Source organism: Ptiloglossa arizonensis, chromosome 1 (assembly GCF_051014685.1).
Source record: "Ptiloglossa arizonensis isolate GNS036 chromosome 1, iyPtiAriz1_principal, whole genome shotgun sequence".
NCBI lineage: Eukaryota > Metazoa > Arthropoda > Insecta > Hymenoptera > Colletidae > Ptiloglossa > Ptiloglossa arizonensis.
The window spans coordinates 1,227,640-1,248,082 of record NC_135048.1 but is presented as its reverse complement, the minus strand read 5'-3'; the positions used below and the strand labels follow the sequence as shown (position 1 = coordinate 1,248,082).

General features: G+C 40.7%; 1 protein-coding gene across 1 annotated transcript in view; it reads left to right on the top strand.

Annotated features, from left to right (window-relative positions):
* The window catches only part of Kn (EBF transcription factor knot), a 153,762-nt gene that overhangs the window by 33,626 nt on the left and 99,693 nt on the right, over nt 1-20,443 (top strand). Inside the window, exons 4-6 of the mRNA XM_076327711.1 lie at nt 7,114-7,169; nt 19,453-19,526; nt 20,216-20,284. Of these exons, the coding sequence (XP_076183826.1) occupies nt 7,114-7,169; nt 19,453-19,526; nt 20,216-20,284 (199 nt within the window). The remainder of the gene's footprint in view (nt 1-7,113; nt 7,170-19,452; nt 19,527-20,215; nt 20,285-20,443) is intronic.

Here is a 20,443-nt window from a genome sequence, read left to right as displayed (position 1 = left end):
GGTATGCGTCGTGGAGAACTTTGAAATTGGAGAACCGAAAGGAAAATAGATTCGAGTATACGTTCGTATCGTTCCGTCCGTGATAGTCAGCGTAAACTGGAAAGGAATAATGGTTGATAGTTTTGGTAATTCTGCTCTGAAAGTCCGAAAACCGTGAAAGCGACGTGTCCCGTAAACCTGGTGTTAAAAGAGATTCGAAAGGAAAGGAATATGCAAACAAAGTGTCGTGGAAGTGTTGGCGCGATAGTCCCCTTCGAAGCGACGATGACGGTCCGGTCCATCGACATTCCGCACAGACACCCGGTCTCGCAGGACCGCTAAAAAGCTCAGGAACTTTCGAGGCCCGGTCGCAACAGAGACATATTTTATGTCATTGGACCGGGCCCGACAAAAAAGGTCCAGCTTCCGTCCCGAAGAAGCCTCGAAACGTCTGTGCGTCAGCGAAGGAAGGAAAGGAGAAACGCGGCGAGAAGGGGGACGGAAGAAGTCGATGATCTAGAGGTGGTCCGAGCAACAGACCCCCCAAAAACGTGCTCGCATTATGAACATATTAAAAAGCCGCAAGGCGCTATCCGTTGGCTCTCGTTCCGAAGGTTTTTCACTCTGTGTACGTCAGGAAGAACACGAACCTCCGTGGTGTTTTCTTTATCTTTATTTCTTGCCGGTTCTTGCGGCTCTTCTCTCGCGACTATCTTCCCCTCGTTTCTTTTCCGTTCCCTTTCCTCCCCCGTATCCCGGCCGTCCCCCCTTTCTCTTTTCTGCGGTCTATACCTCGGGCCTTCTTGCTGCCGCTGGCGCTGTTGCGAGCCGATCGATCGATGCGAGATTTTTGCGTTGGTAGAACTGACCGAGGGGCCGCCCTGCCATCTATGGACGCTAAAACGTGTTGCCAACATCGGGAACAAGAAATAACTAACCGTTGAAAACTATGGGAATACCTATGCGTACCTTCGGGATCGTAGATCCTCCGCTCGTTCTCGCTCCTATTTACTTTCTTCGTTCGTTGCCTCGACCTCTCCTGTCGAAGCTTCTCGCAACTACGTCCAAGTACTTACTTACGTCCGGCGACGTCTTTCCCCGTGCTTGCTGTCATGTAATTTCGCTCGTGTTCCATCCACCGTGCCCGGAGAATTCTTACCGTTTGACAGATTTGTATATTGCGGTTCGATTCGGAGCGAAAGATTTGTCCGTCGGCTTAGAGGACGGTTTAACGCTCGTATGGAACATTGTGGCTCGCGCGGCACAATTTTACGCGTTGTCCTACGCGTTGTCGGAAATTTTACGGCATAATTATTTCACCGCGAAGAGGATCTTTCCTCCGAAACGGTTCGACGCGCGATGGAATAGATTGACTTCTCCACACGCTGTTGAACGATCGATTTCGCGATCGGTAAACGTGCAAAGAGAATAAATATCTATACAGCGAACGCCCTACGCTTCGCCACACTTTCGAACTAAAGCGTTCAATTTCTTTTTTTCGTGCACAATTTAAAGATCGTGACCTTTTCTAACACGTGACGCTTAATTCTTTCGTCGTAAACCAATGATATCCTTAACCTGTACTCGAACCTAGTTACCGGCACGATGACGGTAATTAAATTTTTACCGCTACCGTTCAAAATGTTACTTTTCTCTGCACAAATACGGAGAATAATTTCGAGAAAAGTTTCAAGAACACCGAACGAACGAAAACAAAGACGACAGTGTCTATGTATTAAATCTATATTGTACAGACGTTTATCGCGAAAATGGACAATAAACGATTGAAAAATATTCACAAACGAGAAAACGCGCACCGGTGTGGACCGGTGTTCCGATAAAGAGAAAGACAGGAACAACGACGTTGTTTTTCCGAAACAATGCAACGATAACGGGATACTACGTACACGCTACTACACGTTTTCTATCGCGATACCGGTTATACCATTTAGAGTGGGGATCGCGGGATCGGCGCATCTCTGATTTATACCTCGATCCGGACCAGATCGATCTTCTGGTCGAACATTCGAGGCACTCTATAAAAGTTTCGCGTACGGTACACTTTTACGGGCCGTGGAAAAAATTGATGTCTCCTCCTTTCGACTTCCGGTTGCACGATCGAATTTGCCAATTTTCGCGTCACCGATGAAACGCAGTGTACGACGAACGAGGAATGCGGCCGATCGTCCGAGTGTCGACCGAATGCCACCGGTTCCCCAATTTCGTTCTCTTTCTTTTATTTTTCAACGCGTTAAACGTCACAAAAGTTACGACAAAAGCGCTTACGAGACACGAACTCCGATACTCGTGAACTTTCAAATAGCATCGCTCTCGTTGGTGATACTACAAATTAACCAGTACGTTAACGAATTATTGGTTCGTTACCAATACTACGGTTCGAACAAATATCGGGAACATCCTTAACGCTAGAACTACCGACAGATTTCGTAATATTTACATATACCTTGTATGCGTCTAAAAGAAAATCAATCGAAAGAAGAATTTATAAAATTGATCACATGCGTAGAGTAGAAAAATCGTAACGTCTTCGGGAAACGTGACACGGAATTTAAAGTAAATTTCGTTACGAAAGCAGTCGAGACTGGTCATTCGGAGTGGTCGGTAGATCCGGTGTCAATTATGGAAGATCGGTGTGACGTTTAACGCGTTAACCCAGCGCGGGCGGCGGCTATGGCACAACGACCGACTCGCGAAAGCGAAAGACGCTCGGGCAAAGAGAGCCGTACGGATGGAGGGAATGAAACGGGCGGTGTCCGCTTCTTCGATTACTTCTTGTACATATTGAAGTTGGTTGCCTAGTTATGCTAACGCGAACGGAGCTATCTGCCTCTTCTCAGCGGGACTTGGCACGCGATGCCGCTTCTTACGCGACTTCTTTTCGATCTTTTGCCTTTATTGTCGAGGTCCGAGGCATGATCGCGACTCGTCGCAGTGTCTGTGATAAATGAACGTACGTTCACGTGGTACGTCACAGCCTCGTGCTGGTAATCGTGCTTCCTTAAGATGCATCCACGTACTTGCATAAATGAATTCGCTTGTTCGACCACTGATTTTATACCGTCTTGTTTACATACCGAGCTTCGAGAATGGAGACCGTACGTTCGTTGATATTTCATTGGTTAACCGATGAGTCGGATGCAATATTTCGCAGAGTATCGCTCGGACCGATATTGCGGACTCCAAATTGTTTTACGATTTCGATTTAACACGTTCGCTACCGTCGTTCAAGGAAATACTCGTTGTCCACAGCTCGGCGTTCAAATTTTCTTCATTTTACGTAATTTCACACAAGTTTTCGCATATACGTTATCAAAATATCGGAAGTGGACGGTTTAGTTTGCTCCTATTGTACGTCACAGATTCGTGACGCCGGCCTGTCAGCAGACCGCATCTCGCTACACACCGATCAACACACGTGACGTATCGGAGGATAAGGATTTTACGAAACAACAAGAGGATACATTATTCTTATTTACATATTTTTATGACATTTTTCGAAACCGAAGGATTCGAGACACTCGAAGTTACCGAGACAATCGTAAATACAATGTATACATTTCGAAGAAACCCAAGGCTGCATCGCGTTTGTGTTTTCGTTTTTCGCAGAGCGACTGACTCTGCTCGTATCCAACGTTCGAAAAAAGTCGCTGCGTAAAGTAAAATGCAATACTCGAGTAAAGATGAAATCGTAGATACCAACAGGAAACGCGTAAAGAGATGAAGTATCCGATGTAAGCAGATAAAACTTCGTTCACTTCTTTCGTCGAAAATTGAAATTCAATTTTCGTCACGCGTATGCTACGCTGTATACATACATACTTACATGTGTAACGCATGGTAGCAAACGTGTTAAAGAAATGAAAAGTTTGAAACGCACGTGCTCGCTTTAACTGTATTTTATCGTAGATTTGGCGATGCAAACCCGTGAAAGCGAACCGTGGTACGTACCCGCATCGTAACTATCGCAACGTACGTTAAATCGTTTCGATAGTTTGTAAATTTCGCGACAACGCGCGGCAGGGGAAGACGTAGATGAAAATGAAAAATATCGCGAGTATTTTTCCAAGAAAAGGTTCAAAGATCGCGAAGCCACTCCTCTTCCGGTCTCGTATTTTCGAAAACGAAACGCGACAGTTTGTTATTCCCTGCTCGGTGTTTTTCGATCGAGCCGCGCAATTGACGTTCTATCGTACGTAACAAATCCTGACATCGCTACTCTGTAACCGGATAGAAAGCAGGAAACTGGCGATGCGGGTAGGTATCTTCCGGTAAAGCCGCGACGGTTTCTCGAGGTAATTTGTGAGCTAGTTTCGGGCGGAGTATCGTAATCCACGGTAACGTTATGCGGCGCGAGTCTGGCCCGTAGTAGCCACCGCGCTTGGGAGTCTTATGTTGGGATTACTCGGCTTACCGGATACGCGAGGCCGGAAGCCACGGGGGTGTCTGTCCAAAATACTCCCCGGGATTACCTGGTGCTCCCTATGGAAGGTAGAAGCGGTTCTGAAAACTTGTTACATCGAAATGTCTACACACACCGAACGTGGTGTTCGGTTACCGCTAACGGATAGTAATAATGCGGTAATGCGTACGAAGGATCATCGGGCGACAAAATTGCTCGTTCGAGGTAATAAACCGCGAGTGCCGGCCCACCGAATCGCTAATAACAAAATAGTCCGTCGTTAATGGCGGTAATTTTGCGCAATTATAGAGTCGTGCGTATAAATTTCAATGAGAGCTCGCGTGTCCGATTATTCGACAAGTAACTTTCCCCGGGAATCGTCGATTTTTTTTATACAAGACTCGAACCTCCGACGACGTTCGAGTTAAATCCACGACGATCTACGACGATCCACGACGATCCACGATGATTCACGACCGATCCGAAAATTCTAAGAGCATTCCTCGAGTCGTGAGTAATGCACGATTTGTTTCGCGATCGTTAAATTCTCCGAAGCGGCGCGAACGGCGAGCCTTGCGAAGTTAAAGTCTCAAAAATAATTAACGCACTACACGTACAAGAATTTGCCTTCCTACCGTGGTTCGTTGCATAGCGATCCTCTCGGTGAAGTCGGTACTCCGCCGTACAAAGTACGGGCTGGGCCCATGCAAAAACAACGGAGATTGTGCATACGTCCCCGGGGATGCGATCGGGCCGCTTGCCTCGTCGTCCACCTTAAATGCTCCTTAATATGTAAGTTTTTCTGGGACAGTCCCTTTCTGCGGCGCCCAACTTGTCAGAATTTGAACTCGTTTCCGTATTCGTCGTATTCCATGCACATCCGTCGCAAATGCCTGCGCGCAACGTTCTTAACTTAATGGGCCTTCTTACTGGGTAACTGAAAAACTCGCGGACTAAATCGAATAAAGAGCAGTATTGTCTTTATATTAACCTAGAAAAAGCAACACGAAACTGTTTCCAGCTCTACAGAGGCCGATTAATTAATCTTTGAAAACTGCACCAGTATTTAATACAGATTTTTTGCCCTACCTGTAAACAACCGTCGATAAAAGTCTTCGACTTGCGTACCATCGTAAGAAATATTATTTCGCTCGTAATATTCGTCAATTTTTCATTTATTACAAAATATACGTTTTTACGTTTCCAAGAGCAACGTTTATTGTCGAATCGTTGATAGAAATTTCCCGATTTCGAATCGTATAATCGTAGATTCGTGCAAAGATTTTTAACGAATATATACGAATGGTCAATTTTATTCCAGAAATTCACCATTTTTATTAACATATACATACCAACCGCTCGCACCGTATAAATGTAAACAGTGATGGGGACGATTGCGATACTTTTATCGAGATAAAAGAGTGGACTTTTCAACGATCTATTACATCGAAAACTTTGTACGGTAATACGTGCATAAACATTTCGATTGCTTTTGACAAATTACGTAGGTCGGGAAGACCCGAGTCAATAGTGACGCGAGGCGATCCTAACGCGTCGAATAATTTCAAATTATTGTTTATACGCCACATAAAATTACAATCGAAAGACGCACGTCCGTGCGTTAACAATTTAGGTGCCGAGTAAACAAATATAACGGGCAAAATGATTTTTACACATTGTAAAGTATCATTTTCTTAGCGCTTTAAAATTGAAATACAAATGTTCCCTGGGCGAGCAAGTGTTTTCTCTTCCTCTTATTTTTCGAATGAAATATCGATCGTTAATTAAGATAATTTAAGGACCTTGTTGATTAAATGATTCGTAATTTGAGTTCGAGAACGTGGTCAGGAACAATTGTAACACGATCGATCGAGATCGAAAGTAACGTTACAATAATCGATAACAAAATTCTAATCATGTCGCCAACAATCCTACAAATTGAACGAATAGAATAGAAGCAGTAAAACCTTTTCTCAAAGCTCCACTTCGAAAAGAATTAGACAAAGATTTAAAAAAATGAAAGTTGACTATATATGCAGTGACAGCTATGGAAAGAAAAAAATTAGAGCACAGTAATTCGAATCGGAAAAGAAAAAAATTATAAAAACAAGAACCGGAATCAAGAATACAGTATCGAAGAAACAATAAAGAACGTTAGCGTCTTGTATAACTTAATTTCTATCTACATAGTTCCAGCAAGCCAAATGAGAAATTGAACGTGTACATAGAGTTTAAAATTGGTCGCACGAAGAATGCACCGAGTAAGAAATACGATTTATTAGCTCGACACAATTGTGAAAACGAATACTCTATAAATAGTTATAAACGTAAACCTTCAAATTTTTCGGAGAATTTGATTTACATATAGGTTTCTCTCGTTATTGTTGTTTTTGTTCTTGTAAAAATACAGTTACAGTACTTCCCTTCGTTCATTATTATAATTTAGTTTGACTTTTGTAAAACACGATTCTTCTCCGTTTTACCAATCGAGAATTTTTCAGCTAGTTACGTAAGAACACTGTATACAAACTTTTGTCGCAAGTTTAACAGTTTTGTCGTAATCGTACTCTAAAGTCAAATTGTTACTATCAACTCCGGTCTCTCGTATAACTTGTAAAATGCGTTACTCACCCTTGAAAAAACCGTTAAAATATACTTTTATCGAATTTGGCGATAATTCGTTACATGGAAACTTTTTGTTATTTCTGTTATAGGTGTCAGGCAGGTGCAGGATATTTACGTGAGGCTTATCGATTCCGCAACGAAACAGGTGAGAACGATTGTCTTATACTTGATTAATAATCGTCTACAATGCGAACGAACGAGACCTAAGTAGTCTTATAAACGTTTCTACAAGAACGCTAATCGAGGAATTTGATTCTCGTAGTTACACGTAAACGAGCATTTTGCCCTCTAGTTTTGATACGTTATTACTTAAAAACTATCGCCTCGAAATTTGAATAGAAAAAGTATTCGATTCCTATATTATAAGGAAGCACAACTGGGCCGCGTATGATATAATTTTTTTCGTCGACGAAAAATGTTCTCGAGAAGATAAAATCAAGATCTGAAAATTCGACATTTCTTCATTTCCTTGATACAACCTTTTTGGGGACTTTTTTCACAGTTGAACGACAGAGCACTGAAAACTGAACATTTTTTGTTTCATCGTATGTTTATATTGAAATCGGCTGAAGTCAACCTTTACAGTGCCACATTCTCTTCAATTTTCAAAAATACAACTTTGTAGTAGTGGAAAATAGAGCAAAACTTTTCATACGAAAAAGATTCAGCTCTTAGTGCTCTATCGTTCTGTCAATTCTCACAAATTTCCAAAAAAGTTGCATCAAAGAAATAAAAAAGAAATATTAAAATCTTCGAGACCTCATTTCACCTTCTTGACAAAATTTCCAGTGAATAAACAAATTTCTCTATATATGCACTATTGTGTTCTACATGCGCACAAACTTTCACTAAAATCAATCTTTCGGGTAAGAAGAATTTCCTTATAATATAGCGAATATTTAAGTACGAATACTTCTTGGAGCCACTGTTCGTGAAAAATTTGATTTCAGTTTGTTCCAATCGTTCGTAGCGAAACAGATTTGGTGGAAATTAAATCGATTCTTTGTTTCTACACGTCTGTATCGCAATTAGGAACACACGTACGGATCCGGTATCGACTATCGCGCGTCAAGAAATATTCTTCTAGTCTACTTTTGATTGTATTTTATCAATTCGTAGATAACCTAAACAACGGTAAAGTTTGTAAAATCTCTGAATACGACAGGTTTTACTTCCAAGGGTTTTATTCGAGAAATTGAATCGATTTCAACGAAAACGCTGATATTCCGTATCGCGATCAGCTCGCACGATGCGAGACGAACGGGGCCGGAATTGTTGGAAATCTTTGGACAGAATTAATTTGCAAATTGTCGTTTTCGTTTTCTCTCGATCGTTATTTCCGTGCGACGAAACTACGGCAAAGTAGACGTACTGACGCGTTCCTACCGCTGTTATCATCTGAGCTACAAGCACTTAATTTTCCGGGGGGTTGATTCCTACCCCTCCGGGAAAGCAGCCACCGCCGCGCGTCTGCCCCATCCTGTTATCTACGCCACGTGGCGAACCCTGCGCACGGTCCGCGAACCACGTGTTGTGACCCTGTACACAGGATCGTAGATCCTGGTGCACCGATAGGGCGCAAAGAAGGATCATAACCTTCGAGCAAACGCAAATACGCGGGTCGATCGCGAGCGCGATAAGTCCTTTATGCGTTCGAGGGTGTTATTTCGGCCGCGACGACTTTCCGCGAACCGATACGCGCCCGAACGTTTAACAAAGTTTCACGTTCGACGGAAAATAAACAAGTATTCCTCGCGAACGGTCGTTACAACTTTCGGCGCGACGATTCTTTCTTAAAGCGTGCTTTTCTTTTTACGCAGTTCCGAGTCGTTTTCATTTACGTTGAGAAACCAAAGTGAAACGTGTTGCTTCGTATTTCACGCGGTAAATTCCGAAAACACGGTACTCGTAATTCTGACAGTGAAATCTTGCTTCTCTCTTTCACACTTTTTCCAACGACTCTTCGTCGGTAACACCGCGCGTGGAGAAACGATTCTTATCGTAACGCGATTAACTTTGAAAAGATTTCGCGACTGTTCGATTTACCAGTCTCGCGATTTGTTATCGGTTTCGGTGGAAACATCGCTTCGTGACGGTTTTGAGAATCGACGCGATCTTGATTTTAAGAGCAAACTGGCCTTACACTTTGAACGTTGAACGAAACACGACACAGGGCTAGAGACAAAGACGGAAAGAGAGAAAGAAGAATAAAAGTTTAGCAAATTGTGAGAAAGTTGAAGCTGCTGAACCATCCAGGGCGGCGAGACATTTAAATCGCAGCGAATCGCGTAATAAGTTTGAAATAATTGGAAAATTTCGGACGCGTCTGTTGTTCGAAGCAGAGTAGATTTCCTGGTATAGGGCTGTACGTCTATCGCGGCCGAGATATATGTATTCACTTTCTTGAATTATTTTGTTTCATGTCGCGACCTCGGGACCTAAGTGCCTATAGGTACCTGTACCATTTTAGAAGATTAAATCATCTTGGGGTTGGTCGGTTACGGAGGTAAGAAGAGCAGTAGGGAGAAGAAAGAGACGGTTGAGGGCGAAGAGGGTTGGGGAAACAGAGCCGATGTTAGTTTTAGCTGATTAAATTACTAAGCCGCGATGGCCTTGCGTCGGCAGAGACCGTTCCTCAATTCGCGATCCATTCCTTTTATTAATCGGTTCCGAGTTGCCGTGAGGTTGAATAACTTTCGAAGACGAGCAATCGATCTATGCGTTAAATTGCGTTTAAAGGTATATCGATCGCGCGCGGAACGATGAGTCCCAATCGGTTCGTGTCGCGAAACAAATCGAGTGCTATCGATCGGTATCGGTATAATTATTTTGCAATAACGAGGACGATTCAACGGCGATTCCATCGATACTTTTATCCGAGAATTAGACATTTTTCGATATCGTACACCTTTTTATTTCCATACTTGTGACACGGATACGCGAATGTAAAAGTTGGACGTTCAACGATTCAACGCGTTCGAATAACGTACGAGGGAAATAAGTTTAACAGAATTTTAAAGTTCCAGAGAATAAACGTTATCGTCTTGTTTATAATTTACTCGTTGCGTAGACCTTTCGTATTCGATGTAGATGAGCGATTAAAAATAAATATTCTCGAGATATGCACGCGTGTAAACCAGTTACAAATTTTTTAATATCGAGATCAAACGTTGCGAAATACGTGTATACAACGATATCGTTAGATTCGATCGTATTGGAGACTATTGAAACGAAATATTTACGTTGTTCTTGCGATTCGTGCTTCGTTTCAAAGTTCGAAACAGAGATGTGTCTTTTTAACACGAGTACGTTTTCCTTTAAGATGATCGTTTTAAAAGCGTTTGTACCGCGACCGTTTGTAAATTATTCGCAATGCCGTCGATTTTAGCAAAAATGTGAAAAATCTAAAGAATGTACGCGGCTGAATTCAGAATCGGTAGAAGCATCGGTAAAAGAATGAAACGGAATCTTGAACGGAGTAAACGCCTCGATAGTTCTCGAGAACAATTGTCCACGAGGAAAAGAAAAGCAGAAGTGATAGATGCCGGGATACCCTTTTCGTCTCTATGGAGGAATCGTGCCAGTAAAGGGAGTAGAAAGTTGGATGGGGAGGTGGGATCGAAAACGAGAAAGCTGCAATTTATACATCAAAGCCTCGATTGAACGCGTCTCCTCCATTCTGCCAAAGCGAGAGGAAGACATACAGACACGAGAATCGATATATATATTTACTCTGTCCCTGTATGGAGTTTCGCGCAACAACTCGTACGAAGTGTTTAGCAAATCTGGGTTGACGTGTTCCGACTATGTACTGTATTCTACAAAATTAACAAACGCCGGGGGATCTCTGGATTAAAGCTCTAGAAACAAAAAAAGGCGCACATACCGTTTAAACGCGTATAGAGAAAAAGAGAGAGAGAGAGGGAAAGCTGTAACGATCGATTCCTTGTTCGTTTTTCGGGAAAAAAAAAACATCCCTCTACGTACATTTATGGTTCAACTTTGGCAGATTTTGATGCAAATATACTTTCAAAAATATTCGCGAAGAATCGTATTTGGTTTTGAAAGCTATCGCTTCGAGATTATCCATTTTTCACGATAACGCGTCCGTTGCGCTCTCTAATAGAAACAGACGCGTTCGTCCACGGTTTATTTAGGAAACCCACAGTATTTGGTTAATAAATAGTTACCGTTTCAAATATAGTCTCGTTTTATTCGTTTCAAACGACGAAAAAAATGTACACCGTATCGCGGTAAAATTTCACAGCCGAGGGCCCGGTTACGGTTCGCAATTTCGAAACGCGGTTACGTTCCTCGAAACCGAATCAAGTGGAGATTATAAATCCGCAATAATTTGCTACACCGAGCCGGCTGCTGAGCCCACCTCTAAGCTGTTCTTCAATTTCTTCGCTCGGAGCACTCTCGACGAGAAGGTAGGAAAAAAGAACGGAATGTCGAGAACTGCCGTGCGTTTCTCGCTAAAATTTCCAGAAAAATACGAGCAGCTTCCACAGAAAGAAAGGAGTATCCGCGTAGCCACGGCTGAATGGCGCTAACAACGTACGTTGTAAACATTCGAGAACGAACTTCCGGCCGGGAAGAGGGAAGGAGAAAGATGGGAGGGCCAGAATGCGCTTTTTCGCAGGATTAAAAATGCTAAATGGTAATTAGTTCCGGGGATAAAAAAGCACTTACAGGATGGGAGAAGCAGCGAACCGCGTACCGCCGTTATTCTAAATGAATGAACAACAGGAAATTGTACCTAACCCTTTTAAGCTCTAACTTCTATCCGCCGCTGGAGATGATCAGTCGAAACTTTTTTTTTTTTTTTTAATTTTTTTTCGTTAAACGCAACTCGCGGGAATTCCGAAGAGAATCGTGGAGGGGTTCCGTGGAATATCGTACCGTACACCATTACCGTGCTTCTATCGGCTCCTTCTATCGTTATCGTTGTTCGAGACGTCCGATGGAACGAAGAAATATTTACGATTCAAGATGGAGGAACGACGTAACTCGCGTAATCCTTAAACATTGCCAAATCGAATCGGTATCGACCCCCGGACGCAAAATATACGCGCGTAATGCTGAAATACGAGTATTTAACTATAGATTAAGGAAATAATAAGTTCGAGATAAGTTAATCCTCGGCAGATAAGAAGAGAAAGAGAGTGCGCCGGCCATCCCTACGGCGGTGGACATTCTTTCGAGGGGTGAGAGTAACATTGTATGCAAGTTGTACGGTGGTGTGTACGTCAGACGTCGGGGGTTGCACAGCCGATAGAGAGGATTCCCAGGGGACTTTTCGATTCGATTCGGGATGGAAATCATTACGGCAGATTTGAATGACTATCTTTGAATTTATCTGCGCCCTTCTGTGCGTTCTCTCTCTCTCTCTCTCTCTCTCTCTCTCTCTTTTTCTCTCGTTTCACCGTCATCTTCGAAGGCTCGTCGCGAACGACATTACGGTTTTATTGCCAAGCACGAGACGATTCTGCTCTACGGTTCACGGTTCTCCTTTTTGCGTTTATCGGGTACAATGTTTAATTTTAGCGATCGGGTATCGGGTAAACTCGAAAAACTTAGAAATTTCGAATCGTACAGTTTTTACTCGTTTCCGAAAATCGTTCACATTTGTGTTTCTTTTGCAACGATTTACTAAACACGTAACTTTTTTCACAGCGCTTGCACCTAGGTGATTATCAGCGACAATGGTTCGACACTTTAAACAAAGACGTGTAACAGCATTGTATCTTTCAAAGGCGATATTACGCGACGAATATCGTAACTATCGTTGTTCGATCTGAAAAGTTTACAAACCCTCTATAAATAGGAACGTTCCAAACGATAGAAGAGTTCCGATCACCTTGTAGTATCAAATTGATATTTTCAAAAAAATAATAATCTTAGTTAAACTCGCGCGTAAGAAATCATTAAGAACACGAGTAAAATGTTGCAAAAATGTCTATTAAGATATCAGAGATACATTATGGTGTACCAAAATTATTTACCTATTATTTAAAACTCAATTATACCGTTATAAGAGGAAGACGAGCTCGAATCCAACGATTCCAACGGATATCGAAGATATCCAACGAACAACACAGGACTATCGATTTAGATACTAGAACTTTGGTCATCAAAAGTGTTCGTCAGTTGAAAGTTTGAAAAAAGGTAAGAGATTCTCGAAAATGTCTCTTCGAACGCGACGTCTTGTGCTCTGCTATTTCGATGAAATGGAAATATGCGCGTGCATATTGGTTAAAAAAATTCGGAACGAGCCAAGGGGGTGTATTATCGCTATTAGTCCTTCGTGAGTAATTCCCGTGGGAATTGAAGGGCAGCGGGGAGGCCCAAACGTTTCTATTGGGACCAAAGGGCAACGGAAGAAAGGCCCCCGAGGGGCTGATGCTGACTGGTAGTATCCCCAGGACGAGTTGTCTGACGTTGCTTCCAACCTTCCTCTGCTTACTCGAGCCAACTACCCCTTGAGACATTCGACGACATAACCACACGATATTCAACGAATAAGTGTGCCCGTGAAAGAGGTGTAACGCCAACGGTGACTCTTTTAAGGCCGCGCGATTATGAATGTAGCTCGTAAGCAACGAGTCTCGGCTAATTGCACCTAAATCTCTTCTGGGAACAGCGAACAAACCCTCTTATAACCGTGAACAACTTTTGACGACGGTAACTTACGTAGAACGGTATCGTTGCAATCCGACCGATGACAAAACTTACGCTACCGCGTCGCATCAGTCGTAAAAACCTACTTGTCGCGTGTTTATGGAAAGTGAGCGTAAACAGCGCAACAAAAAAAGTGTATGAAATGTTTGCACGAAACAACGCCGAAGGTTTGCGCGGAAAATCGGAATTATTCTATTTTCGAGGGATTCGTACGCGACAACTTGTGTAAAATCGTTCCGAATTCGGCCAGATCCAAGATACGGTATTGCCTCGTTATAGGTCGTCCACTCGAGGGACAAGCACGACTTGTAACGACTCATTTACAGTCCTCTATTTTGCAGTTCTTTTGTTCTTTGCCGCGATGAGTGCGACAAATCTGTTAGCGAGCGTGACGGCAGATGACAGCGGCAAACTATAAAGAAGACAGAAGAAAATAACGAGAAAAGGAGACAATGCAAATCGCGCATCGTTTCTCGTTTACTTCTGGAGTTATAGTTAAGATTGAAACGGATAAACTATCCACAGATCCAAAAGGATTTAAGACGGTATTAACGGGGAAATAATTGTGTAAAATGCATAAATGTCAAGGAAGGTGCTTCCCTTGCTTGCGTAAGATTCGATACAACTGATGCGGCACAAATATTTGCACAAAAATCTAACAAAGAGAAACAAATAACAATATTGAATGGCGAAAAAGAAAGAATGTACTGGAATAAAATCTTATCCGATAGAGGAGAAAAGTTGGGTAAAAAAGTTAAACCCAAACAGGGAGGGAAAGAATAAATTGTTAAAGGAGGCAGAGAGCGTAAAAGTAGAAAAATTATTTTCTTACGAAATACGTTTAATATGTGTATATAAAACAAACAATGCTTTTATATTAAAAATGCAGTTGTAAAAACATGAATAATAAATATTATTTATGATATCGCATTCGAGTTTTATCGGCTTCGATTGTATAGGGATACAGAAAAATAAATATCGTTTCTTTTTTAAGGAAAGATTGTTTGAATTTAAACAAATTGTAATAAATTGTACTATTATAATTATTATTACAATTGCGTGTAGTATTATAATTAGTGGATCGGGAAAGGCCTCGTTAACGATAGGAAGGAGGATTGACATTCTTAACAAGTTAAACGCGGCGGGAGAAACTATCCTCAATTTAGCAGAGCAGTATCAAATCTGTGCAGAAACAATTCGACGCACTCAACGCGAGGAAAGTAAATTAAGAAGTTATACATCTAAATATAAGCATTGGAAATATATCAGTTATCAAAGCAAACAAAGTTCTCGAGCAAACTTTACGATTTGCCACCGTCGTGTGCCCTCTTTCTCATTCGCAGTTTCTCGCACTCGTCGCGGCAACCACAGAAGCAGTGGAGGGGATAGAGAGACTACATATATAAAAAAAAAAAAAAAAAATGACGACTTATAACGAAATAATATTGTACTTGCATACGACCGATAGCGAGAGAATGTACCGATCAATTTCGAGACAAGTTTTCGCACGCGTTACCGATAACCAGCATCGTCCATCCTGACAACGACAAAGACAAACAAGGACTTGACGTTTCGCGAAAACGAAGGTGGAGTAAAAAGTAATTGCTCGAAATTGTTCGTAAGTGTGATAGCTAGACAAAATCAACACGCCTCGTACCGGTGCTAATAATCGCTAAGCAAATAGTATCGCATGCCGTTTCGCAAGCGGCACATGACCTGGCCGATGGTCGTTACCTACGTATATAAACAATAGTTATTATACATCGATGTCATGTATACACGGCTAAAGATTACGTACAAGCAATGCCACGAACTTTGGACAAGTTTACCAATTCCATTCGAAGCAGTAATACATTACAAATGTACGAGATAAAATGATTTTTGATAATATTCAACATTTTGTAGATCGATAAATATGATTTTAATATATCGATAACGACGATTCAACGTTATTTCGCCTTTACAGAAACGTTATCGTTTATCATAGAAGAAACAGACGAAACATCGATATAACAATTTCGATCCAATGACTTACTTCGATGGTAATAAACATCTTATCTATTAATTTATTAGAAAATATTTTAGATTTAATTACTTCGATCAATTTTGGTAAAAAAAATATTTTTCGGTGAGAACCTTTCAAAGTGGAAAGGTTAAACTTTACAAACTTACAACTTTAAAGTCTTATGCATGGGCAAAAATGAAAGGGTTTTGACTCGAAGGTATTACAAATTATGGCACGCAATGGTAAAAATAAACAGAGTAAATGTAAATAAACAATTAGATGCGAAAAAAATATAACATCTATATTTGCCGAATAATTAATCGTATCGATATTTCAAAGTATTTTAGGTGATTGTTAAATCTAAAATTTAAAAGGATTTAACGTAAAGTATCTATTATATTTAGTAACTTGACACCTCACGAACCGATCTCGCGCAGGATTGGTCGACGTTAGTTCATACCAGTTTGTTTATAATATTCTATAACTTGGAAATGTTTCACCGACAATCTACTAACGTAAATTAGTGCGTACACGTGTAAATACAGACAATAATATTTTATACAATTCTTAATTTTGTTTTTGTGTTTATCAATAAGTCTATAGTTTAAATTGAGATATTCTGTTTGGAAATCGATCAAGTTTTTGATTATAATCTTTCGTTGCAATTATTTTCAAGTTAAAAGTATTTTCCGTAAATACTAGTAGATACGATCAACTGGAAGTAAATTATTAAAAGTGGCATCGAAGAATTTTGAATTCAATGTGTCGTTACATGTGTGTAAATATTTTCTCACGTGTACCAACAAATGTGTTTTGTTCGTGCAATTATCGCATTTCAGTTCGTAAACAATAGAAAGGTTTATTTTTAACACAGAAATTGGCCTTTTTCCTATTTATTTAACTGCTCGCTTGTTTATGTATCCGAAGGGACGGCTGTAAGATAATTGTAGTCTTTTAAAAAATGTTCAACGCTGTTAAAAATATCATACAAAGAATAGGTACACAAGGCTAACAGGTCCTTTTGGTAATAACTCGATTACTATTGTATAAATATTTATATTTGTATTTGTATTTGTGGCGGGACACAATATTATATAATTGTTTAATAATGTTTGTACGAAAGAATTTAAATTCCTACTCCAAAAGTTGCTTGTTAATCGTACGTATATTGGCTTCCGTTACCAATTTTGGTAAGTAAATAATTTCGTTCAATAAACGAATAATCTAGAAAATTAATCCACTTATCGGATTCAAAGTTATCGGCCAATGTTCTACAACAAATTTAAAGTAAAAGAGAATATATTTTCGTGTAAATACACGACATTTATCGAGCATCAATGGGTGTACAAACAACGCAAGATTCAATATTGAAACTTATTTTCCGGCTTGAATGACTTTATATTTTACATCTACCACGTTTATTGTTACAAGATGTGATGACAAATTTGAGCTAATGTAATATTTATTGAAACGAACCAACGAACGATAGTGACGGGTAGACAAAGTCGTAAGACAATGTACGCGATTTATAGCACCCAAGTATTGCAAAGAAACAATGTTTATTCCACGATCGGAAACATCGCAGGAATAAACATTGTGTAATGAAACGACGAACGACGGAAGTTTTAGGGAAAGAATGTGCTCGCCGAGTAAGTAGAACCACTATCTCAGAAGTAGGGTTAATGCGTACGAGGCAAACACTTATGTTAATTATTCTCGGTACAAATAAGATCGCATGTTGCTCAACTATTAGAAGCCGTAATGGTCAAAGGGCACGTAACGTTTTATGTCTCCTTTCGCTTTCCAGTTACCAGGAATATGTACTCTTCCCCTCCCACGGCCCTGTTTCTTCGTGTTTATTCTTGCCCCTCTATATTCTCGGGCTGAAGTTTTTACTTCGATGGGGGATGCTTCCCTGATTTACCTACCACCGCGTATACAGTCATCGCGGTTCGTTTACGTTGCAATTCGGTTATTTCGTTCGTATAAATATTTGATGCCGCTCTGGAAGTCGCACCTAACTGCCGAGGCGAAATGTATTTCATACCGTTACCAGCGTCCTCCGCTATTCAACCGCTCTTGCACGCCGAGTACCAACGTCAACCCGACGAATTCCCTGGGATACCGTATTTCAAAGTATTTACATTTTATCGCTTCTTCGCAAACTCCGGCAATTTTGGTCGTTACGTACAATGGAGAATGAAAGGAGCCCGAGTATAAATTGCAAAAGCGATACGATTAACGTGCTCGACGCATATACATTATAAATAAAAACGTTTGAACGGTAAATGCGGACTTTCGTTCGGATTCGACCAACGAATGCCGAATAAAATTACTTTTACGTACCTAGAGCCCCGTACATTTACGAGGTAGATCACGATGCTTACCTGTATACATACATACATACATACATACATACATATATATTTCTATAAATGTATATATTTCACAATTTATTTACGTCGCGTTTCTCGTGGTTAAATATCAAAGTTTCCTATTTCGTACGCATAATACATTTTTTTCGTATTCGCCTTTCTACATTCTTTCGATTATAATTTTTTCTTTAACTTTACTCGTTATTTATTAACGTTCGATATATTTTTGCAGGGAATTATTTTCTATTCTGTCCGGATAACGGAATACAAGTAAATATACAAAAGTACGTATCGTTGTACTACCGCGTGTACCTAAAGACGTATACAGATTTGATAGAAGAATATATACATGTATTGCCACAAAGTAGAACGAAAGTTACGACAGTTTATTTGTTATCGGTATATGTATAATTTGGAAACTTTTTCATGGGCACCAATGAAACGTTCGTTAATTTTCGAATGCATTCCATTCTCCATTTATTCCATTTTTCCAATAACAAAATTGTATACCAATACTTTGATTAAGGTTTATCGATAAAAATACACAGTTTGATACGTACTTAATAAGATTTAAACTAAAAATGTAGGCATTATTATATACAATACACAGTTTAAATAAATGACTTACTCCGTGTCGAATAAATTTATCGACCTTCTATTGTGCTTATAAATCGCTATTTAAGATTTAGTACTTTCAAGATTAATATATTCGAAAGACTTGCATTACGTAATCGACAAGCATCGTTTGTATTGAAAATGAACGATAAGATTAGGAAAATCTAATCGCCAATAAAGTTCTATAAATAATACAAAACTAAAAGTTAGGATATGCGTCGAAGAGTATTTCTCACCGTTTCGAGGCTTTTCTTTGCCAAGATCAAAGGAAGGTCACCTATCTGCGTTCCATTATTCCACGGCTAATCCGCATCTTGTTCCCCAACTGTAAGTGCATAAGTGGTACAGGGTAACGGCGCGTTATCATTAAATAAAAATCAATCAGAAGGCTGTAAAGGAAGCTTAACGGATTTGCTCAGGCCGCTCATGGTTTACCGATTCTATAGGGAAGTTCCCGACCTACATCTGTACAGTTCGTTACCGCCCTGCGTGTTTTCTAGCGGTTTTTAAATTACCAAATACTTGTGCGTACTGGTAAGATAAAAATCTGTTCCGCGATGACGTTTAATTTACGCGTAACACATTTTATTCGTAACGTAATACGTAGAAGCATCGATCAGTACGATGCAACTTTATATCGATAACTGAACTTATTTGAACACGATTATGATTACATCGTACAAGAATTGCCGTGTCAAATGAGTTAAATGCAAAATTTATTCTGTAACAATATTTACCTTTTGTTTCAGGCTATCATGTACGAGGGCCAAGATAAGAATCCTGAGATGTGCAGAGTCCTCCTGACTCACGAGGTGATGTGCAGGTGAGTTATTTTCTGCACGTCTATTGAAATACGTACGATAGATCGTTCAAATTGTACACTCGTTGCAACGAACTTTTATACGCGTGTGTTTACATTTGTGAAATGGTGGTACACGCGCTGCGCAACAAATATTCGACAAGTAGAATCTTGGACATTATTTCCAATCAACGAGCAACAATTCGTGTACACGTCTTGAATTTTCGAGAACGGTACGTTTAAAAATTCGCTCGAGGCTCGTGAAACGCTACACGAGTACAGCCGACTTCTTCGGCTTCGGGTACTTCCGGTAACGCGACAAAATTTTTATAAGGATTTATAGCAACGAATGCATCTCAAGATCGTAGTTTTACCGTATGCGGATACGTATGCGCTAAGAGAGGAGTATCTGCTCGCTATGCAAGCAACCACCCTTACGGTGGCAAACCATAAACGTAACGAAACACACGGGGGTACAGTCATTCTTCGGGGGTGGCTGACTCATTGACCCATGGGACTTCGGGCTGACTACTCTCCACCCTCAAACTTGCCAAGTCTCAAGGGTTCTGGTAGTTTTTAGACGGTCTCGAAAGTTCTGACCCTTCTGGACCCACCGATCGAATCGAGTCGGACAAAGAACACGCTTTCTGCGAACGAACTGTTCGAAAATTATGCATACCGATCTCTGACTCGACCATCTTGTTTCGTTACAGCCGGTGTTGCGATAAAAAAAGCTGCGGGAACAGAAACGAAACGCCGAGCGACCCTGTGATCATCGACCGGTGAGTAACGTTTCACGCATTATTCGTCAACTATTTTAAGAATACGCTATACCGTAATTACCTATTTCTACTCGTCTCGCGTTATCGAATCGAACAATTTAAAGATCGTTCTTCGAGACGTGTCCCCTTTTATAGATTTTGCAACATCTGTACTTCATT